This window comes from Caloenas nicobarica, chromosome 17, assembly GCF_036013445.1.
Source record: "Caloenas nicobarica isolate bCalNic1 chromosome 17, bCalNic1.hap1, whole genome shotgun sequence".
Classification (NCBI taxonomy): Eukaryota; Metazoa; Chordata; class Aves; order Columbiformes; family Columbidae; genus Caloenas; species Caloenas nicobarica.
Genome location: NC_088261.1, coordinates 10,028,510 through 10,051,824, shown reverse-complemented (window position 1 = coordinate 10,051,824; position 23,315 = coordinate 10,028,510). Strand labels below are relative to the sequence as shown.

The window sequence follows — 23,315 nt, the reverse complement described above, 5'->3', positions numbered from 1 at the left end:
AAGCTGTGGGATGTACGGCCGAGCTGGCAAATGGTAAAAGAGTGGCTGATGGGTATGTCCCCACTGTTCCCAAGGAGCAAGAGGAAGGAGAAATTGTATTTTTTTACATGTGTGCCTTGTTAGGGAATATCAGAGACCCTCTGCAGATGGCTCTGGGGAGAAACCTCCCAAGGGAACGTCAACAGGACTTTGGAAATATGAGAGATGCTCGTCGTCATCTTTCTCCATCCTGGGGATGGTTGCACGTCCCGTGCCTTTGATCACCACGTAAGCATGAGGGGAGACCTTATCGCTGTCTACAGCTACCTGAAAGGAGGCTGGAGCATGGAGGGTGTTGGTCTCTTTCTCCCAATTAGCAAGTGATGGGACCAGAGGAAACGGCCTCAAGTTGCGCCAGGGGAGGTTGAGGTTGGATCTGGGGAACAATTTCTTCCCCAAAGGGCTGTGGGGCATTGGAACAGGCTGCCCAGGGCAGTGCTGGAGTCACCATCCCTGGAGGGGTTGGACAGACGGAGTTGAGGTTCTCAGGGACATGGGGCAGTGCCAGGGGTGGGTTGGTTTGTGATGGGACTCCATGATCCTGAGAGTCTCTTCGAACTGAAATGATTCTGTGATTCTAGGCAGGCAGGGGACATGGAGCTGTGCTGGCAGCCTCCTTTCTGGTGACGTTTGGGGAGGTGATGCTCTGTGCCTCAGTTTCCCCACTGCAAAACATCTGCGTCGGCACATTAGTCCGGCTTTATCTGCTCTTTTCAGCCAATTTAATGGATATCTCTAATTAAAACTGTTTTAAAGCTGACAGTTTTATGAAAGACTTTCCCTCATTCAGGCTGAAGTTATGGATCGAGTCTGTAACGAGACAGAAAGTCTCTGGGTTGTGCTGGGGGAAGGGTCGGGCTGGCGATCAGGCTCTTCTCTGACCTTAAAATCCCTGAAACCGAAATTCTCGTCTGGGCGATATCCTGTGGCTGGAGCATTTCTGTGCACATCCTCTGTATCATTGGAAGGCACAGCGGCAACAGCCTTCATCAGCCTGTATTATTACTGCACAGGTGACTTTATGGGCGCAAACAATGACACAGAGCGGGACGGAGTCACTGCAGCTAGCTATTAAGGGAATAAAAATAAACAGGAGTGTTGTGTGCGCCTGGGACCCAAGCTGCAAAAGACTAGCTCATTAACTTTAAATATATCACCTAGCTGCACTCTGGAGGTCAAACTCCAGAAAAAAAAAAAAAAAGGAGAAAAAAAAAAAAAAGTGAATACTTATCAGTCTACACACAGCAGATCCTCATCTCCATTTAAATGTGTGCCTCACTTTAGTGCCACAACAAGAAACTTTTAAGGAGGAGGGAGAACCTGATTATCCTGAGTCTGGCCAGGGAAAAGACTTATTTAGGAAGCAGCAGGCAGGTTATGCAGGCTCCCAGTTTAGTTCACAAGGCTCTGGAAACCAGGTGTAAGTCTCTTGGTTATAGGCAACACAACCCATGCCTGCTTTCTCCCTTTTTTTCTGTCCCTCTCTCACTCTGTCTCTCTCCAGCCCAATGAATATTTAATTACATCCTCCAAGGGAGCAGCTCCAAGGGGAGAATTTTGGACAGACAGCCGTCGACAGAAGGCTGAGGGTTGGGGCTCTCCCATGGGATGGAGGGCGCGATGGGTTCACGCTTGCTGCTCCTCTGAGCATTTAATTATTTCTTCAACGCAGAAGAGCTCTGGCAGGAGAGGTTGCAAGAGCCCACGTACAGGCTGCTGCTACCTGAGGACATCAGGATTTGCCATCCCGGCTCAGCCCGATCCCTCTCTCCTCATCCAGGTCCTGTGTGGTTTGGGGGAGCTCTGCCCCCCTGGGCTCTCCCTGCACCAGGGGAGGTTGAGGTTGGATCTGGGGAACAGTTTCTTCCCCCAAGGGCTGTGGGGCATTGGAACAGGCTGCCCAGGGCAGTGCTGGAGTCACCATCCCTGGAGGGGTTGGACAGAGGGAGATGAGGTTCTCAGGGACAGGGGACAGTGCCAGGGGTGGGTTATGGATGGGCTTGATGATCCTGAGAGTCTCTTCCAATCAAAATGATTCTATGATTCTATGAAATCGGCTGAAAAGAGCAGATAAAGCTCAACTAATGTGCCGACACAGCCATTTTGCAGCGGGGAAACTAAGGCACAGAGCATTCAAAGCAAATTTCCTTGGGCTGCAGTGTCTGGGAGAGCTGGAAAAGAGTTTGGTTTCCCTGTTCCGTGCTGCTCTGAGCTGCCCCTCCACCATCTTTGGTGCGCTTGGCACAAGTGGAGTTTGAACATGGTGCATGGCCCAGTGATTCCTCTCTGGAGCTCCGCAGTGGCAGCCAGAGATGATAACATGGCCAACATTGGTTCTGGGGCTCTTCAAACTGAAATTACCCCCAAGTTCTTCCTGCACCCAGTGGGTGAACAGTGCACATTGTGACTTGGGCAGGTCCAGGACCCCGTGCCAGCCACGTGTGGTCCTGGGCCACTGCAAAGGTTCCCAGAGGACTCAAGGATGTCGCTGGGTGCCTTCAGGTGACCCTTTTCCACAATGAAGCCATTAGCCAGGCTCACACGGTTGCTCCCAGGGTTGTTGACAGGGCATCAGTTCTAATTCCTTTTTATTGTCACATTTGCCTGTTTTTTCTCAGAATGGAGATGGTGTCTTTTGGGGAGCAAATCTTTGCGGGCATCTGGAAGCACTTAATGCCCAGCTGATGCTAACGGACTCGTAATGATAAGCAGATATGGTTTGTCTCTGATGATGTGGCCAGCGATGCTCTGAGTCATAGTTTTAGTCATGCGAGGTTCAGCCACATGGTTGCTCACCCCCTTCTGACCCCTGGACATTAAAGTCACGATTAAGAGGAAGTATTATGGGAAAGAAAAATGTTAGGGCACAACTGTAAGTAAGTAAATAAATGTTTTAGGTGGTTTAAAACCAGGGCTTAAGCTCAGCTCTGGTGTTTTGCTAAGATCACCCACACAAGCTGTGACTATCCCTTGGCTTACGGGTGGTCACTCAGGGTTGGGGTGGCATCTGGATCCCATTCTCACCCACTTTGCCACCTGATGGTCTTCCCCCAGCATGCTGGTTCGAGGTTTCCTTGCCCTCCCAGTTTGTAAATAAGTTTTTGCAATGTGTGAGTGCTTTTATCAACCTGGGACTTCAGCGTGGCTGGGGTTTCTAAACCTCATCTGCGTTTGTAACTGGTGGGAGCAGAGAGAGAAGGGGAGCACGGCATGCTCCATCCTGGCCATAGCTTTGCACCTGCTTGTGCCCCATCCCTCCTTACGAGGTTGTTTTTTCCTTCTGTTCTTGCTAAAGTGGTTAATGTGACCTTGGAGGCAGCAGGTGGGGTTAGGAGATGAATGCAGAGCGGGTATGGAGTCTCCTTCTCTGGAGACATTCAAACCCGCCTGGCCCGACCTGTGTGATCTGCTCTGGTGACCCTGCGTGAGCAGGGCTGGGCTGGGGATCCACAGAGGGCCCTGCAACCCAACCAGCCTGGGGTTCGGTGATAAATCACCCCGGGGGTTGATCAGGGTCTGGGGCTGTGGGACCACTGGTGGCAGAGTTTTTTGGGATTCGTGGATGGCTTGTGGGAAGGAGCAAGGGAAGGCGAGAGCAGCGTAGACACGCGCTCCAGCCCAGTGTTGTCCTCCCTTCTTCCCATCCCTTAAACCCAACTAAAAGTTCATTTCTGAATAAGCCACATACCGCTCGCTCTGAATATCAATGACCCCGGGCAAGAAGCACATCTGTAGGCACAGCAAAGCCAAATGCGGGGACGTGCGCAGTGTTTGATTTTCCTCCAATGCAGATTCTCGAACAGATGCTCGACGTGTGCATCACACATCAGCTTGTAGCTGCGTACGTGACTATGGCGAGGAGGAGGAGGAGGAAGGCACCTTCTGACTGTACCCAACACAAATTTCAAGCTGAGCGCTCCCAGTATCTGCTAGGTGGCCTGAAGATGCATAGATCCTATAGGTGATATGGGTATTGGGCATTACCTGGATATATCATGGTTGTGGAGAGCAACCCCATTGCATTTTCATCTTGCTACGTTGCAGAGTTGCACTGAACGTGTCTTGGAGCCTATGTGTGTGGGTTTTTTATAATAGTTCTCTCCTGGCTGTTGAATGTTGTAAAAGGAATTTTCAGTCAAAACCGTGAGTTCTCTTCCTTGATATTATGATGCTGCAGTCTCCTGAGATCTTGATGGCAGGAAGGTTTGTTTTCTGCGGCTTAAAATAAATGTTAAAGGGATATTTCTACCAGGCAAAAACGTTTTGGGGTCTAGTTTCCTTGCTAGTTAACACTTTTAATTGAAAAAGCAGTCAATAAGGGGATAATGCATTTTGTAATGGCATCTTTCTTCTGAGGTTGTGGAAAATGCTATAATTAAGCTGGTAATTAAACCCTGTGAAGTTAGTTATGATCACTGGCAAAGGCACAGGGAAGTCATGAGCCAGGGTTTGCCCAAAGTCTTGTTCTGAGTCAGACACGGAGCCCAGGAGTCCTGGCTCCTCTCTCCTCATGTGTCATGTGCTGGACCAAATCCTGTCTCCTCCGTGGATGAAATGACATTGTAGAAAACGCACATTGAATAACTCAACATTTTGGGGTCGCACATGGATAGACCAAATATATGCGCAGGCAGGTACTAGGATCTTTTAAAATGCAAATTGTTTTCTCGCTAATCTGGCTGATTTCTTTAACCCAATTTACATCAGTGTATGGGTTTGTTGCTGCCTTTCCCTTGAAGTGCTGCGCTGCAATGTAAATCGCCGCGAATCCCCTGTCACCTTGCATTACCTTCTCCGAAGTGATCCAACGTGCTGTGACTGATAGAATCCGACTTGATGGCATAAACTGGCGCCTCCCCCGGGGAAGCAGAAGGAACACATTTCCTTGTAGCCCGTGAATGTTTTAAAGAATGGCTTGGCAAGTGATGGGGTGCCCACCCCTGTCCTTTTCTGCTTAATAAGCTGTCCCAGAAATTAGCTCCATCCTGCAAGTGCTCAGCCCCACCAGCCCTGCAAAAAGCCCTTCAGCATGTGCTGAGCCCTGAAGACGTGAACAACTTCAGCAGCTGGATGTGCTCTTCTTGCACGTTCCGGGATCAAAGCTATTAGGAATCCCTGCTGAGTTTCCTTTCGCTGCCTCACCCCCAGGATATTCGCTCTTGTCTTCAAGAAATTACGGGCAGAGCCCGGTGAATAGAGATCAGTGTTCTGGCAAACGAGTGGTTTGACTCTGCTTATTTTCACATTGTGTTTCCGCGGAGATAAGGACACGGAGAGATTTCAATCAGCGGTGCATATGTTCAGATCAAGCATATGAAATAGAATAAAAAGGGCCGATAGCGGCAGCACGTGGTGCACGTGGCGGCGCCGGCACGCGAGGCTGCTGCAGCGACTGCAGTGACATTTTAATAGTAGCGCTTGCATTGATCGCCTTCAGCCTGATGGTTTTAGACGCTTCTTACACCTCATAATTTAGCAACAGCAACTACATGGAGAGGTGGATGCAGGCAGTTCCAGCTGAATTTGAATAAAAACCAACTGAAACATCTTCCAGTTGCTGATTCTGTTTCGAGACTTGAAGGAAGTCTAATATATCCACCCATATAAATTGGGCTAATAATTGGGATATGTCTATGGACTGATAGATGAAGGAGAGGTTTATAGAGACATTGAACTGCCCTGTTCAGAGGAGCAGGTATTTTTAAGATACTTCAACAGGCATGAGTTTCCCTTTTTTTGCCATTTTCATTCAGAATCACGCAAGTTCTCTGAGAGAAAAGTAACATCAGATACAACGCTTGGATAGACTTCAAACAGCCATGTGCCTCAGTGATGAAACATACAATATACGGCAGAGCTCGGGACCTCATTGACTCCCTTCGTTAGTGGCAGGAGCTGCCGCCTCGTCCTGTGATGGCACTGAAGCTGCATCTGCTCCGCCTGCTCTGCATGCTGCGCACACGGGGCTTTTCAGAGCCGGATGCTGGTGGAAAGCTGAAATGAAATATCTTATGGATTCGCAGTAGTCTGGCTCTTCCCTCTGCATATACTCCTTTTTTCCGGAAGATGGGGTTGGCCCTGTAAAAGCTTTGCAGAGACCGGGCTGGTTGGCAGCTCTGTAGAGAGGAAGAGCCCTGCTGTCCTCCTGCCAAAATTGGGGTTTGGAGAAGTGACTTGCCTACAAACTCTCCAGGTTTGGGGAATCACAGAATCGTTTTGGTTGGAAGAGACACTCAGGATCATCAAGTCCCACCATAACCCAGCCCTGGCACTGCCCCATGTCCCTGAGAACCTCATCTCCATCTGTCCAACCCCTCCAGGGATGGTGACTCCACCACTGCCCTGGGCAGCCTGTTCCAATGCCCCACAGCCCTTGGGGGAAGAAATTGTTCCCCAGATCCAACCTCAACCTCCCCTGGCGCAATTGAGGACGTTTCCTCTTGTCCTAAATGACCTGTTCATCTCTATTTGTGCATCACCTGGTCCTGTCCTCAGATGTGGCTGTGCCACAACACAGACCATTCGTTGGGATATCAACAAATTTGGGTCTGTAGGCACCATGAACTTGATGTAGGAGGTGCCATAGTGCACTTGTGGGTCCATGATATGCAACAGATCCAGAGTGGTGTGTTGGACATGGGCACTAAGTGGTATTTCGGTGAAAACATTGATCTTTTTCTTTCATTCCAGGGGATGGCCAGGTTGATTTTGATGAATTCATGACTATTCTGGGACCTAAGCTGGTATCATCGGAAGGTAGAGACGGCTTTCTGGGAAATACAATAGACAGCATATTCTGGCAGGTAAGTGGTCATGTTTTTAAATGCAACTTTAGCCAACTATCAATAGCTTCCAGAATTGATTTGTTGAGGAGCACAGGATGTTTCGCTAAGCGGGAATGCTTGTGTAAAGGCTACTGGGGTCTGTCGTGTTGTGTGCAACCATCCTGCGTTGCTGGAGGGAGGGAAAGCACTTACTGTGAATGAACTGCAGTTGAATACACCAAAGCACCAGTTATTTGTGCAGCATGTTTGCGAGCATTTTGAAATTCACTTTTGGAAGAGAAAAAACATTTTTCTCAATGAGTCATTTGAGTTGGGAAGGTTGAACCTGTTGGGCTAAAATGTGCCGCTGTTCAACGTGCCTTGGCTGTGGTAGAGGGATGGTCTAAGCAGAGCGAGATGTGCTATAAAGATCACGTCTGATCGATGCTTCTGTGGTTAATTCAGGTCCAGGGCTGAGGATGACGATGTGCCACTGCAGGTTTTGCCCACAGTGCTGCCCTGGGCTGGTTTGGTGCTGCTGGTTTCAGGGATCAGAGCGGGGGCAGGTCTGGCCAGTGATTTTAAACAGCGTTAGACCTTCCTGGAAAAGCAAGAACAGTCCAGGCTGTTAGAGTGGAGATGAGAAATCTCCAGAAACACAGTACTGCATGTTTCTTGCCAATGGATTAAATGTGTAGTTTTCTGAGAGATTATGACTCATTTCAAGGATCATCCAACAGCCTTTGCTTGTCAATAAACTTTGGCTGTTACCAAGTTCATGTGAATCAAGAGTCAAACCTGGATATAAGTATTTCTGTCTTCTTTTACTACTCTCCAGCACTGTCCAGACTGAATTGGATGGAGTTTTGTAAAAGTCTTTTAAAAACTTGTTCCTGGCCTCCTGGCGCGTGATAGAAATAACCCTGGAAATTCTGGTCTGGATCCCAGTATTCCGTTGTTATAGAATCATTTAGATTGGAAAAAATTGTCAAAGCAAGAGTTTGGCATTGGTGAAGCCACAGAGGTATGTAACGTATCTGGGGGGGATGAAGAGCTGAACTCACACCACAAAGGGCAGGACTGTGGCAGTCAAATGTTTTATTGTCTCCATCACCTCTTGTGAGCATCATCCCAGCACATGAGCTAAGGGGAGGTGGGGAAACACCAGCTCATCCCATTTCTCTCCCATGTCTCACCGGAGACATTCAAGAAGCAAAAATACTCCTTGGGAAAATCAAGTTTATGAGCTGAGCTCTTTGATGGGGAAGCAAAGAAGTCTGGAGCCCTCCCTAAAATTCAGCTCAGCTGCCATTCAGTGACCCCTCAGCCCATGGAAACGCCTGCAGGGGTTTTGCTCAGAGGAAGGGAGGACGCGTGCTCTGGTTTTAGAGCAGCAGGACTCCTGGGCTCAGCTTTGGCCTTGCTCTTTCACGCAGCAGGGACCGTGGCCCTTGTGTCCCCAGGCTGTGGTGGGACGAGCAAAAAGAGTGCCGAGATTACAGGTGATGGCCCCACGGTGGGAAGGGACAGCCCTGGGGGTTGTCCACAGGCAATGAAGTTTTGACTGAATTGTGCGAGTGCTCCAGGGCCTCGGAAAAAAAGAAAAAACGTTGATGGTCTTTTACTTGTAAGGGTAAAAATACATTTCTTTACATAACACTTCCCTGGATTTCAAAGCCCTTGAAGAAAGGCTTCATCTCACATTTCATTTCTCCTGGGCTAGGCGAGCTCGTGAAGAATACAGTAATTTTGCTGCTTGTTCCTAAAGAAAAAGCAAGGATAAATCCACGTAGGAAAGTGCCATTTGGGGAGCAGGTTCCCTTTGCCTGTTCCTACCTGGCTTTACCCACATCGTCTGCAGGGCCATAAGTCACCTTGTCTTTAAGCAAAGCATTTATGCATCTGCATTATCTCTGATTTGAAACAAAGCCCTTTTGGAATCAGGGCCTGGCCGTGTTTCCCATATCCCCTTGCCATGCAATTTTCACATTTGCTGGCAAGGAACGACAGGGAGAGGGCAGTGAGTGTGGGTCATGGCCATGAAACCTCACCCCAAAGCTGTAGGCAGCAAAAGACATCTTGAAGAGGCTTTTGTAAGAGTTCCACCAGGAAGGAAAATCCACATTGGCGCCCAGAAAGTGCCTTCTCCTCTCCCATCCAAACAGCTTCCCTCCAGCTCTCACGGTTTTGGCTCTCGGGGTATTTTTACCGAGGGTCCGGCTTTCTATAATGTGGCACTTCTGCGCAGACTCTGTTGCAAGCGCACGTTAATAGTGCTTTAAATAATGCAATAATAGAGTTAAATAATAACCAGCAGCAAAAGGAGAGAGGAATTTGAGGGAAGAGGCGAGGGCCCGGCGGTGTGTTTGCAGATGAAGCTGGGGGCGAGTCGGTGGGATCCAGGTGGCAGGAGCTGCAGAGGGGAAAGATCTTCCCACAGCAGCGGTGGGGCTGCAGGAGATGGGGAGAGGGTAGAAGCAATGGCAGAAAAGGGAAAAGAGGGAGGGACCATGTGTGGAAGCCTTGAAATAATAGGGAAAGGGTGCATTCCACCTATCGCATGGCAAAAGAGTGATGATCAGCCTGGGAGAAGCAGGGTTCGGCTGAGATATGAGCATCGGCAGGTAGTAGAGACACGGAGGGTCTCTCAGATGTATTTTTCTTCCTTGATTTCCCACGTGGGCTTTAAATTGAGTTGTATCAGTGTGTGTTTAAGGCGGCTGACTCTTGCTTTCTCAAGTAGCGGTGATCAGTTCTGCTCCACTTAGAGCGGCTCCCCGTGGTCCCTCAGCCGGGTCAGGTATTTAGGGGAAGGGAAAAATCCTCCCTGCAAATACTGCTTCAGGATGAGTCAATATAGACCAGTGATATCAGGAGAGCTGAGGAAACATGGACTTTCCTCCACCTCCGAAAGTCTGTTCTTCCCGAGCACAATGCACCAGGAGCCATTTCTCAGCCTGCAGGATCACGGTCAGGAGGAGTGTGAAGGTTGGAAGCACACGGTGAAACCCCATTCCCCCTGATTTGGGGCAGACCAAGCTTGCAGCAACAACACAAACATCCCCTTGAGCTGCTTCTCGCAGGGTCTACATTTATTCAAAACAAAATGTAAAGCAAAGAGGAGCATAGGTGAGATTTTGGGAGTAGTCACTGAGCCCTGGTTCAGCAGCCTGGCCCTGCACAGGAGCTCCCGTGGTCTCTCGCAGGGTGTCTGCCCCCTGCCCTCTCCATCTTTTTCCCTCTGGATGTTTTTAAAAAGTGAAGGTCCATCACTCATTGCTCTCCTTCCTCTGCCAACCTTGTCTGAGCTGGTGCTCACACTCACTGTCCTGAAGCTGCTTTTCTTTAGGGTTTCTGGCAGCACTTTTGCAGTGATACGGTGGCCATTGCATGGTCAGAGCGCTGCTATTTGGTCAGTTTTCAGGCATGAGAATTTGTTTTTCCGGAACGCAGGGAATACGGGTCTGCACTGAGGGCTGCGTTTTGTGCAAATGAGTTTTGAGGCATTTCCAATGCATGGCCTTTCAGGTCTGTAAAGCAATTTAGATCGAGAGCATTACAGAAAAGACAAACATGGCTACCAGTAAATATTAGCTCCATTTTTTGGCAAACAAAATCCAAATCTGTCCACTGTGCCCTGCCATTCTGAGCCAGAGAGAGGGATAAAAAGAGAGAGAGGAGAAACTGGGATTTCATATTCATTTACAATTTTTGCCCAGATCGTTTCTAAGTGCACAGACATTCAGGCACAAGTGTTAAATAGTTTGCACAGGACATAGTGTAGTGGATCTCCAGTCCCTGGGAACAAACAACAGGAACAGAAATAATAATAGTCTTGGATTATAGGCTTTTAATTAAAATAAACCTCTCTGTCTTGACTAAAATGCTTTTTGAATTCACAACAAGTTTGAGCGCTTAAACAACAGGGCTGCATCTGCATCGGATGCAGAATAAATTCTGTACCCGGCAGCGCTGATGAGAATGTTTTGAAAAGTCAATACTTTATACGGTGATCATTTGAGAGGCGAAACGCTGCCTGCTGGGGTTTTTTCCCCTTCTCTCTTTACTGTATGCACGTGGAAGCTGCAGGGAGCATCATTTCAGCCGGCGCTAGCACATCGTCTGTGCAAGGATATCTGGAAGCTTTGTCTTGCATGAGGGGCCGGCACTGGATCATCTGCTCGGCCACGGCGCCCGTTCGTCGCATTACATATCGCCTGGTATAATTCACTGGCATTCAGGAGGAGGCTGTTTGGTTTGGGATAAATAAGGCTGCTTTGCAGGAGCGGAAAGACCAGAATACCAATGCGATGGTTCGGGCTGGGGAGATGCTGCTCAGAGATCTCATTTTTTCTGCCATAGGGATGTCTCTGCCGTTTTTCAGGGTGTCAGCTGGAGGAGGCAAGTCCTGCGAACGGAGCAGCTGCTGCTTTCTGGGCTTGGGAAAACCCTTTTCGTCCACATTCCTTTGAGGAGGAGGAATCCTGTAGTTTTTAGGATCTTTGGTGGATGAGTAGGTACATCCAAAGCTGGATCCTGCAACACCACGATGCAGGGAAGGGGACAGGCCAGAGACAGGAGAAACCCCTGTGTTCCCGAGCCACCAAAATCAGCAGCGTGAACCAAAGGGCATTTTGTCCCCTGGATGCAGGAAAAACAGAGCAAGGGCCACATCCAGCTGTGCAGCTTTGCATCTGGCGCTGGCTGAGGAGGGGTCTCAGGGAGGTGAACGGGGACTCGGAGCTGACTACGAACACAGGACAGCAGAGGGACATGGCTGGGACGGGACAGGGTGGTTTTGATCTCCTGGCACAGTTGCTTTAATGATTCGCTGTGCAAAACTGCCCATCCATAATCTTGTTTGCAGTTGTCACTGCGAATGCAACAGCGTCCCAGGGGAGAGATCTGGGCTCTTATGATCTGGTCAATCAATTAGTGCTTTAATAGAGTGAAATGAAGGGGAAAATGTGTGGGAACCTCAGTGGCACAGGGCAGGGGATGGAGAAGCCGCGGTGGGCGATGCTGTGGGAGGGGAGGCAGGGCTGAGGATGCCGTGTCAGGACCGCGCTGCCGGCGAGGCGTGTGAACCGTGCATGGTGCTTGGCTCTACAAAGATAATTTTGCCTAGAGAGAGGTTTTTCTTTATGAGGTCCAGTAGATAAATCTAATGCAATTTCTCCCTCTATGTGAGTTTTCTCCTCTTGTCCCCGCAGAGGAGTTAATTTGATGATGACAAATTAGCCTTGCTGGAGTTGTGGAGAAAATGTGTGTGTCTCTGTGTGCAATTCCACGTGGTAGCAAATCCCACCACCCCCCACTGCCACGGACCGTGGCATTGCCAAAATAACAGCTTGATTCTCGCAAGGGCCGGCCAGGTGCGGAGTGTACCTGGCCTCCCCTCCTCAACCTCCTCCTCCTCCTCTTCCTCCTGGGTTGGTGCAGCCCCTTTGTACGTGTCTGGGATATCACTAAACCCCAGGAGGGACCATTTTACATCTCGCTCCACAATTGCTCGCCGACAGTGAGCTGCTCTGCTGCAAATACCCCTTGATCTAAGGATTTCCGATGCTGCTGTTTCAGCCTTTTGAAGAACCATTTTGAATCGACTTCTCTGGAGGAAGAGATTTAGTTTCGCAGTGCAGGGTACCGGGTGATGCTCGGGGTCGGCGGTGGTTCCTGGCAGGGCAGGTGTCGCATGTGTAGTTCAGAGTGGGAAGGAACTGCTGTTGCGCTGCTGCTTGGAACGAAAGAGGAGATTTGGGGAGGAAGGATGGCTTAAAAGTATGTGCAGACTCAGTGCTTGTGTAAGTGCCCTCCCTCTTGGTGACTACTTTGGGGTTTAAATCAGGAAACGCTGCAGCTGAAAGTTTGGGTGCCAAAACTTGATGGACGGGGTCAAGGATGGGCAGCTGGCGCTGTATGCTTGTGCTGTGCACATCTCACCCATGCATGTCCTCTTCCGCAAACACCCCTCACCCCACAGCAGTATTTTCAGTGTTTGCAACAGTGTGGGGTTTTGGTTTTTGAACCTGAAATATCTTAAAGTGATTTCGACAAAAACGAAATTCTGTGCTTTTTAAAGATCTGCACTTTCTTGGGTTTTTCAAGCTGGATACCACCAAACTGAAAGACTGACTGAAAACCTTGGCATTGCCTCCTCTGCAGAACCCACTGCAATTTGGCCTGGAACCCAAGGCAGCCACCCTTCCCGTGACAGTTAATACCGGGCTCTGCTGAACTGGAGTCGTTAAATTCACCCGGTGCACCATTAGCTTCAGTGTCCTGAGCATGTTTCCAGTTCCAGAAATGGTGTCCTGCATTTTAGCTTTGATGTGTGATTTCCATCTATCCGGTTTTAAAATGTGAGATTTCCCATTACCAGGGCACAGATGGCTGCGTTGCGGTGACGAGCAGTGACTCTGGCCACAGAGCTGGGATGACGGCGTGCGGTTCATCTCGGCTAACCTGGGACACTGCTTAGACCCCCTTCAGAGTTAACAGAGAGAAACAGCCAGTTCTAGGGTGCAATTCATGGGATCTGCTTTAGGCATCAACCTCAGGAAGAGATGCATCATGCTTCAAAAGTGGCGGTTTTTCTCCATTTGGTATAAAGTCTAGAAACGTGGCTCAGATGGAGATGTGTGCACTGGGGACAGCTAAATGTCATCTGACGAGTCCCACCAAGGATTTCACCAGCTCTGCCGGTGCTGAGGCTGTTATCAGTGGAAGGAAAAGGGTTCTGGTTGCCTTATTAAATTTTCTTTTGTTGACAAAGATATTCTCACTGAGTACATAGTACTCAATGGTTGTTGACACAACTGAGTAAAAGCTGAACACTTACAGGTGATGAATTCATCAGCAGGAGACTTCTCTTTGTTCGTAGTCTGGGTATCCAGCCCAGAAGTGCTGTCACAGTCTCTGGTGTAGACAAGAACGTTGGAGAGGTCCATGGCCTGGATCGTCCTTGGACGGTGGGACTATCACATCCCTGAACCCCTTTGCAGTGAATGGAGTTGCCAGAGTGAGCAATGATGTTCGGGTGGCCTCATTTTGATCTGTTTCTATGAAGAGGACTCATTTTCACCCGTACACGTCTTTCCCTGTGACAAAACCAGCTCTGCCAAGTCATCAGGATCAAAGTTAGACCTGAAAACTGAACACACTGGAAGTGATAAAGTTTTGAAAGCACTTGTGAACGAAGGCAGGGCTGGTACTGATAGCAGGAGAAAAGCAAGACTTCATTGTCTGGCTGTGTTTTGTAGCTTACTTACACATTTAGCTTTCAGAACCACACTACAGCTCAGGTTCAAAGTCTGTTTAAAGCAGGTGGTTTGTATCAAGAGGCATCCTGCCCGCTGGATGACAGCGTGTGACTGTCCTGGCAGGGGGGGATTTGGCTTCGTGCACACTCTGGAACACTCGCATACACACACTCCATTCCACTCGGAGGTACACAGGTTATTTTTTCCATGCCAGCTTATATATAAACTCAGTCTACGTCTCCATGTGTCACTGGGATCTTTATTTTTTTTTTGCCCCTGCCCGATGAGTGAAATAGGAACTGCGCTGTGATTTTCTCAGTGATTTGCTTAGAAATGTAAGGAGCAATGTGTAGGAAAGGTAAATGTGTATTACTGTTGTCCGATGTGCACGTGGGTACCAGGAATGTGGGATGGGAAAGAGTTTCTTGCTTGTTATGGACTCTTTGGTGAGTGCCAGAGTGCATCCCTGGTGATGGTTTTTGGGGGATGGGGATCTTTTTTCTTTGAGTGCTCTTTGATGCCTTTGAAAGGCATCACTGGATGACAGAATCATAGAATCATTTTGGTTGGAAAGACCCTCAAGATCATTGAGTCCAACCATAACCCACCCCTGGCACTGCCCCATGTCCCTGAGAACCTCATCTCCGTCTGTCCAACCCCTCCAGGGATGGTGACTCCAGCACTGCCCTGGGCAGCCTGTTCCAATGCCCCACAGCCCTTGGGGGAAGAAATTGTTCCCCAGATCCAACCTCAACCTTAATTGGCTCTAAGTCTAATTTTCATGGACATCAGAGTTTGGGAATTGTTTAAACCAGACTTGATGGTGGTGGCCTATTTCTGTTCCTTTTTTTTTTTTAAAGAATCCCCACTTTGAGATGGAAATGTATACAGTGCCCTCCCTCCAAAATCTGGATTTCAGTAGAGTAAAAATACTGTGAAAATTTCGCTAAGGTTTTAAAGAGAAGAATAAGAGGGAAAAAAAAAACCAAAACAGGAAAAAAGACACTCCAACGCTCATAAAGAAGAAGAAAAAAGCAAAAGTGTTGGCAACCGTTTGCGACAAACAAATGTGTTTAGAAAGAAAAATGGCCTTTCATGTGGAAAAAAAAGCTAGAAACTACTCTGAGAAAATGCAAATGGAGAGCTGCAATTTTTTTTGTAATATTACTATTGAGTAACACAAAACACCGTAAAATGGTAATTAAAATAAATAATTATGTGACCTGGTGCATTGACTCTTAGTTAAGAAAACATATCAAGGTGCAGACACTTATGGCAGAAATCCAGAGCAACCTGAGAAAGCCGGTGGAAGTATTCAATATATGTGTGAGCGTGGTGGGAAGCATGCAAAACTTAATTTTCATCCCCTTTTCATGGAAATAAGTAGCTCTAGGATGTAAGGGAAAGATCTCTGTTCAAAATGAACCAGGATGATGTTGAAGTTCCCTCCAGAGATGTATTTGAGTGTCCAAATTTCCTATTTTGAGCAGATGCAAACATGGGAATGAACCCACAGATGGAGTTCATGCAAATGCCCCCGTTTTTGGAGCAAAGTGCAGGTGACAGTTCCCTTACCCTGGAGGAGAGATGGAAAAAAAAAACCATATAACAATGATTTGCATGTTTTTAATCTCTTTCTACTCTTGCTGAATGTTAGTTTAGATGTTTTCCCCCGGGGCTGCCTTGCTCGGGGGTTATTAGTACAAGACGTCGCTGTCAATCCATCCGCTCCCCCTACGCGCACGGAGCTCCGCTCCTTCCAACTTTGGGAAGTGACAGAGCAATGAAAAGACAAATGAAATAAATGGATGCTTTTTAGGAGAGCAGAACCTGCAAAGAGCTGTCACAAAGGCAGACAGGTTGTACGTAGGTGCCGGATTTCGGGGCTTTCAGGAACCACAAGATAAATCCCTGAACTTCAGCTTCCAGCACTTGTGTCTTTTGTGTTAAGAGACAACTGAGCTAATATTACTATTAATTTTACAGCTAGTTGGTATGTGGGCACGTGTTTTCACAAAATTAGCCAGTATATTAAGTTAAAATATATCCTTTCCCCAATACCAGCTTCTTCTTGCTACGTATCAGCCCCATCCTTGCATTTTTCTAATGCCACATCTTTATTACCAACTGGCATGAAAACTGTGCTGAACTCTCGGCTCAGAAATACTTTTGTAGTTACCCAAATAGCCTCAGTAGCTCGGATCTCTTTTTCCTACTGACATTCAAAAGTGCTCAAATCCCAAGGGCAGTTTCAGAGCAAAAGTGGAATATATTATAATGGTAGAATCAAATGATGATGAAACCCTCCCGGAGTTGCGGGTTGGACTGGAGTGCTGCAGAAAGAGAACATATCTCCCCTGGGATTTTTGTTGTTTTGTTAAATTTGTGAAACGTGGAGTTAAATGTGTACGGACTGTCCCGGGTCAGACTTCTGGGATTTGCTCTCAGCTTGCTGAAATTATTGAAATTTGTGCTTAGGTTTGCGTCTCCTTGATTCACGCTGGACATAAAGACACAGGCAAAGAGACACCAGCGTAAATCTTTCAAGGTTGGGATCTTAGGAATTAAGGGAAGAGCTGAGTCTTGCCCGTTTGTACTGTGCTGCTTTCTCCCGTATTGAAATGATGTTTTTATTTAGAATAGCTGTGTAATACCTTAGGGAATAGTTACGCTGATGATTTGAGATAATCAAAATGTTTTCGTGAATCCAGTTTTATTGAAAAATTACACTTTGTTTTTTTCCCAAGTGAAACTTTCATCAAACACGCTTTGAAATTGCCATTATTCCCAGAATTTCTGCTTTGTCTTCACCAAATATGTGCCTATCTTTTATCAACATGTTCTAAAATGTTTTTTACTCACAAGTAACACAGCATTCTTATTTATCTGGGGCTTATTTTTCAGCAAACAAATCAAATGGGTTTTCTATTATATCATTTGTAACAGAAAATGGATCCATTTAGGGCCTAGCAAAATGAAAATGACTTAAACATTTCATGTGGGTTCTTCCATTTTTTAAACTCGGAGTAATTTGTCGTGTGTAACTGTCGGGCACAGCTTTTTGGTTGCTGCACGTAGCTTTGCTGGCTGCCAAGCCGGTGGGAAAGCACCTGATTTAGGGCAGGAATCTCTATGACCAGTGACAGATATTTGCAAATCTTATTGCACTGCTGTTTTTTGAGAGCATTTTTGCTGTTGCAGTGGTGAATTGTTCTCTCTACAAGCTTCTTATAGGTCTCTCTGGGTTCCCATGGGGTAAAGAGGATCACGATCCATATGCTGAAGGTTCATCACTCCTCTGGCAGCCTGTATCTTGCTTTTCTGACAGCCCCTCTCTCTTTGATGTTTGTCACTTATGTTGGTTCTGGCCATGGTCATGGACCAGGACGGCTCTGCCACAGCATCCTTTACGTTGGAAAAGACCCTTGAGATCATCAAGTCCAACTGTTAATCAGCACTGCTGAGTCCAGCAGTAAACCACGTCCCTAAGTGACACATCTACACGTCTTTGAAACCCCTCCAGGGACGGTGGCTCCACCACCGCCCTGGGCAGCCTGTTCCAATGCCCGACAGCCCTTTTGGTGAAGTTTTTCCTAATATCCAATCTGAACGTCTCCTGGTGCAACTTGAGGCCATTTCCTCTTGTCCTATCCCTTGTTACCTGGGAGAAGAGACCAACACCCTCCACGCTACAACCTCCTTTCAGGTAGTTGTAGAGAGTGAGAAGTTCTCCCCTCAGCCTCCTGTTCTCCAGGTTGAACATAGAATCATAGAATCACAGAACCATTTTGGTCGGAAGAGCCCCTCAAGATGATCAAGTCCAACCATAACCCACCCCTGGCACTGCCCCATGTCCTGAGAACCTCATCTCCGTCTGTCCAACCCCTCCAGGGATGGTGACTCCAGCACTGCCCTGGGCAGCCTGTTCCAATGCCCCACAGCCCTTGGGGAAGAAATTGTTCCCCAGATCCAACCTCAACCTCCCCTGGCGCAACTTGAGGCCGTTTCCTCTGGTCCTGGCGCTTGTTCCTGGAGAGCAGAGCCCGACCCCCCCTGGCTCCAAGCTCCTTTCAGGCAGTTCAGAGATCAGAAGGTCTCCCCTCAGCTCCTGTTCTCCAGCTGAACCCCCAGCTCCCTCAGCCGCTCCCATCACACTTGTGCCCCTCACCAGCTCCGTTCCCTTCTCTCAACTCGCTCCAGCTATGGCAGGGGCCGGGGAAGGGGAAGAGCTGGGAAAACCTCAGGCCCTGCCGAGCTCTTCTCATCCACTGCACGGGCCGGTCTGATTGCTTTGGAGACAGCTGACTGTTGATTGCTGTACAGGAATTAAATTAGGTGAGTTAAAAACCCGTATCAATCACCGACATGCATACTTGCATATGAAACATAGACTCAAAAGGTTTATGGTAATCAACGTGGAGTGGCTGATTAAAGTCCATTAAAATTCACTAGAAAAAATTATAATCCTCTCTCCACTTCCACCCTGGCTCTCTTCCCTCTGTTTGATAATCGCTGCTGACTTCACTTACCATCCCTGACAAAGTGCCCCAGGATCGGACACATTACCGTTGGCATCACGAAAGCCCAAGTACGTGTTGTACACACATGTAGAAGCAGATGGGAAGTGAAAGTAGGAATAATTTGATTTATAGCAGACAAAGCATGGAATCTGTGGTAAGGAGCACGCTGAGAGTGATCTATCACACTCGAGCATCCAGAGACATGGAAGAAATACAGATGATGTTAAAATTTTAATTGCAGCGGGAACTGATAATTTCAGGAATCCTGTGGTGTATGCTTTATTGTGTCTCAGAAATTTCTGGTGAGTATGGTATGTACTCCTTTTCTGAATGTGAAACAAGTATTGTCTCCACTGAGGAGACCACTTCTGACTAGTGCCAGAGTTAGGTTGTGGTTGGGCTCGATGGTCCTTTGGTCTCTTTCAACCAAAAGGATTCTATGATTCTATGACTTTCCTTCTCTGAATGTGTCTCTTCCACAACATGCAGAAACATCCCCTTTCTTATTCATACAAGGTCATTACGGACCTTATTACAAGACGGTGCCTTCGACTGAACCTCCATAGGATTGTTTGCATTGTTTTTACCTGGCTCTGCCCGTCTTCAAAAACTCCGGGCCTGTTTTGCATGTGCCATTTGATAGACATCTAAATTGCTCCTAGAATTAAATCTCCATCCAGTTAAGGTAATACCTGCAAAATCAAATCCTGGCGTTGGAGTCTTTTGATGAAATCGGGTCACAATCGTTAGGCGCTGCCTTCCAGTAGACACTTGGGCTCTGATGTCTCATAGATGCCACCGCACCAAGAGCCCCAAGTCACCTTAAGACAGGGAGCATCGCTGCCTTGCCCGCCGCAACACGACTGGCAGCAGATGCTTTCCCAGCTCTTGGCTGGTTTTAATGCATCCCGGGGCGGTTGTTAGAGAGCTGAATGGGTAATGGAGTCTCAATTAAGCCTTTATGTGGCCTTTTGTCATCCTCCCTTGTTATTCTTTCTGGTTGTGTCAGCAAATTGCCCGTTGTGGCTCTGACACTGATGTGCTGAGCGGTGCCGCACGCTGCGCTGCTGTCACCTCGCTCCTTGTGCCTTCGTGGCAGGGGGGTTGTGATGTTCCTTTGCCCACCCCATCCCCTCTCTCCATCACGGTGTGTGGTGTAGCCCTTGCCTAATATTCTCTTTATCTTCATCCCACCAGGGCAGCGGTTTGTGGCTTTTCTGTGCTGGTAGAGCGTACTTATGCTGATGATGCTTTTGGACCAGAGACCGGTACAGTTTTTGTCAGGTCATGTCTTGGACATTTATCTGAATTCCTTCAATGAAAAGGGGGAGACAGGAGGAGATGTACAAATACCCCTGAATGCCCCATCAGGGACAGCTGCATGATAGTATATGTATATGCAGAGAAGCTCTATGTTAAAATACTATATTAATGTTGAAAAGCTGTTCACTTCGAAGAGGAGAAAAGTGCATTAGTGAAGTTCAGCCAAACAGAGAGAGTAATTCAGCATCCTGGCATGCTAATAACGTGATTTGCTTTTAAAGCAAAGGTTGTCCGGCATTGGAACAGGCTGCCCAGGACAGTGGTGGAGTCACCATCCCTGGAGGGGTTTAAAAGGCGTTTAGACGAGGTTCTCAGGGACATGGGTTAGTGCTAGAGTTATGGTTGGACTTGATGATCCTGAGGGTCTCTTCCAACTGAAATGATTCAATGATCCTATAAAGCATGTGGTTGCAGGAGGCTTTTGCACAGGGTCTGGCTTCTCTCATCAGCCCCTGAATGCCTGATTGCTTTTGTTTTTCCCTTGTTACTGATCCGTAGATGATTAACACAAAGGTTAGTGTGCATGGGTCGGTCCTACAAAACATGGCTAATTTGTATGGTGTTCCTGCTGACTCCAGCAAGATCTGCCTTGGGTAAGCACCATCTCTGCTCTGTGCTTTGTAGGGTGATTTTTAGAAATTATTGCATTGTCGGAGTCTCTGTCCTTGGAGATATTCAAAGCCTGAGTGGACACAGCCCTGGACAACGTGCTCAAGCTTTGAGCAGGAGGTGGGAAGGGCAATGGTAGAGGTCCCGCAGGAAAGCCAAGGGTGGGGATGCTGCCAAGGCCAGGTTTAGGCTCAGGTTTCCAGAGGACTCTGTGGGCTCCCATGTTTCTGCAAAGCTTTTTAGCGCTGCACAGGGCAATCTGGAGTAGCCGCTGTTTGCATCGCTGTCATCTACTCCTGCTGAAACTCCCGTGACGCTTGGCATACGCAAAGTCTGCCTTCCCTGTCCTCCTCCACAACTTCACTGAGGCTTGTTCGGAAGTAAATTAGAGCTTTCCCAGCTCTCTGTGGTTACAGGAAATGTAAAGTGGTGATTTGTGGCAAATCTGACCAGGAGTCGGGTCTGGCTGTAACAGCGTCGTAAATACTGCTGGTACATGGCAGTCAACAGCCTTCAGCCTCGCAGGGCTTTTCTTTTGTTCTCATTTTGCACATGGCTGGCTCACCTCAGCTGGGAGGCAGCAATTGATTTTTGTTTGCAGATGCTGCAGCGAGCCTGGTTGGCAGGTACAGCTGTACCGCAGGCAGGTAAACAGCTCCAGCCCTCAGAAGAATCACAGAATGGTTTGGGCTGGAGGGACCTTCCCAGCTCCCCCAGTGCCCCCCCTGCCATGAGCAGGGACATCTGCACCAGCTCAGGTTGCTCAGAGCCCCGTCCAGCCTGGCCTGGGATGTCTCCAGGGATGGTTCAGCCACCACCTCTCTGGGCAACCTGGGCCGGGCTCTCACCACCCTCAGGGGCAACAGTTCCTTCCTTATTTCTATTCTAAATCTCCCCTCTTTTAGTTTAAAACCATCACCCCTTGTCCTATGGTAACAGGCCCTGCTGAAAATTCTGTCCCCGTCTTTCTTATTGGCCCGGTTTAAGTCCTCTCATGAAGGAACGCTGTGAGGGTGCTGACCTAACGGCCTCAGGGTTATATTCTCCCTTTGAAATCAAGATGCAAATTTCTGACAATAAGCTGGAAAACGCTGGGTATGATTTTATTTGTCGGATGCTGTGTGCAAACAATTCCATGGGGCGCAGGGATGCATAAGAGCTTCTTGGTTGTCTCCTGACTCCGTCCAGGGCTGCTGCTTTGGCCAGATTTACTCTGGGTTAGTCCCCTTACCTGCAAGGGCTGCGTTATGGAGCGATGTGATTCGTAACCACCCGAGCAGTGGGCTGTTACACGATGCTGTTTGATAAAACACCTGGAGGAAGCAGGACACAGCTCTGGATGTGCAGAGAGCTCTTTTAAAATAACTTGATGCTCTGCTTAAATACAAAACCCAAGCAAGCATAGTAATCACATCAAAATAATGAATTCTGAAGAAAATGAGATATGGAAGTCAGTTGAGAAGGCTTTCCTGTAGCTGGGGATAAATAAAATACTTGATTATGAGAACTTTGATTCTTGATGTTTGCATCTGAAAACCTGCAGCTAGAGGTCAAAGCCTCTACTGTCTACAGGGATGGAAACACTTCTTGCTAGTAATGCTGAAGTAAAGAGCAGAAAGAAGGTACAGAAAATAGGAAACAGGACCAAACACAAATAGATCCATAAACTTGAACCAGATTATTACTAAAATGTAAGTTGGAAGTAGAAAGCCTTAATATTGGAGACGGACTCAAACCTTAATGTCCGGAATCAGATTTCAGGATCTCTTGAATTGCTGGATCGTAATGATAAAAGAAACGCTAATTTAGATGTTGGTTGAAAATAACTCTGCAATTGCAAAGAATGAGGGCATTTGCTGTCAAGGTATTTTAAGGCCATTGCCTTGTATTTACTTAAATTGGAAGGTCTTTGGGGCATAATGACAATTCAATTGAATTTGAAGAGGCAGTAATATTACATCTCAATCCTCAGGTCACCGTGGGTGGCTGGATGATGAAGTCTCATTCGCTTTTAGTAAGAACAAGACATTTACAGACTTTCAGATCTGACTTAAAATATCACTGACAATAAAAAGGTCACGTTCCTTCAATATGATCAACTCAGTGATTCATAAGTCTCTCTTCTCTTTGGAATGGGGTAAGGTACTTAAGCTGAAAGTATTTCCTGTGTTCTGACCTAGAAAATCTGATTTTAAGGATGTAGCAATGGGTAACGGCCCTTGCTCGAGGGTAGGCACAATTTTAAGAGGTGATGGGGCCACATTTGAGAAGCCAGAGCATCCTGGAAGGTGACAAAAGGCTGCAAAGCCCTCTGTCAGAAATCAGTTTGCGAGATACCCATCACATAACGCAATCCCAGGGGCAGATACTGAGTAATTAGCGCTGCTGCAGGATGAAAGGCCCGTGATGAATCGTGCTTCTTTGCTGTAATTGCTAAAATACAGCAGTGCAAAAGCAGAAGCTCAGGCTATTGCTTTGGAAGGTAGTTTCCACGCAGCTCAGGGGAAAAGTAAATCAGTTAATGGTTTTAATTAGCAATCTTTTCATGTCTTCTCCTTCTTGTCCATGAGGAGCTCTGCGGGGATGATGTTTTTCCCTCTGCTCAGGTTGCAAAGGCGCTTGACCACGCTGGGTTTTGCAGCCGGCCACGGCAGTGGGATTCAGACCTCTCACTGTGATACAATGGACAGAAAACCCCTTTTTTTCTGATCAAAATGGACTTGGGAATCCATGTTAAGCACCCTCTAATGTCTGGTTGATAGGACCTCTGTGGCGGAGCCTGTACCTGGACACATTGC

General features: G+C 47.7%; 1 protein-coding gene across 1 annotated transcript in view; it reads left to right on the top strand.

The window, feature by feature from the left end:
* The window catches only part of CALN1 (calneuron 1), a 126,653-nt gene that overhangs the window by 64,412 nt on the left and 38,926 nt on the right, over nt 1-23,315 (top strand). Inside the window, 1 exon segment of the mRNA XM_065647221.1 lies at nt 6,730-6,842. Within this exon segment, the coding sequence (XP_065503293.1) occupies nt 6,730-6,842 (113 nt within the window).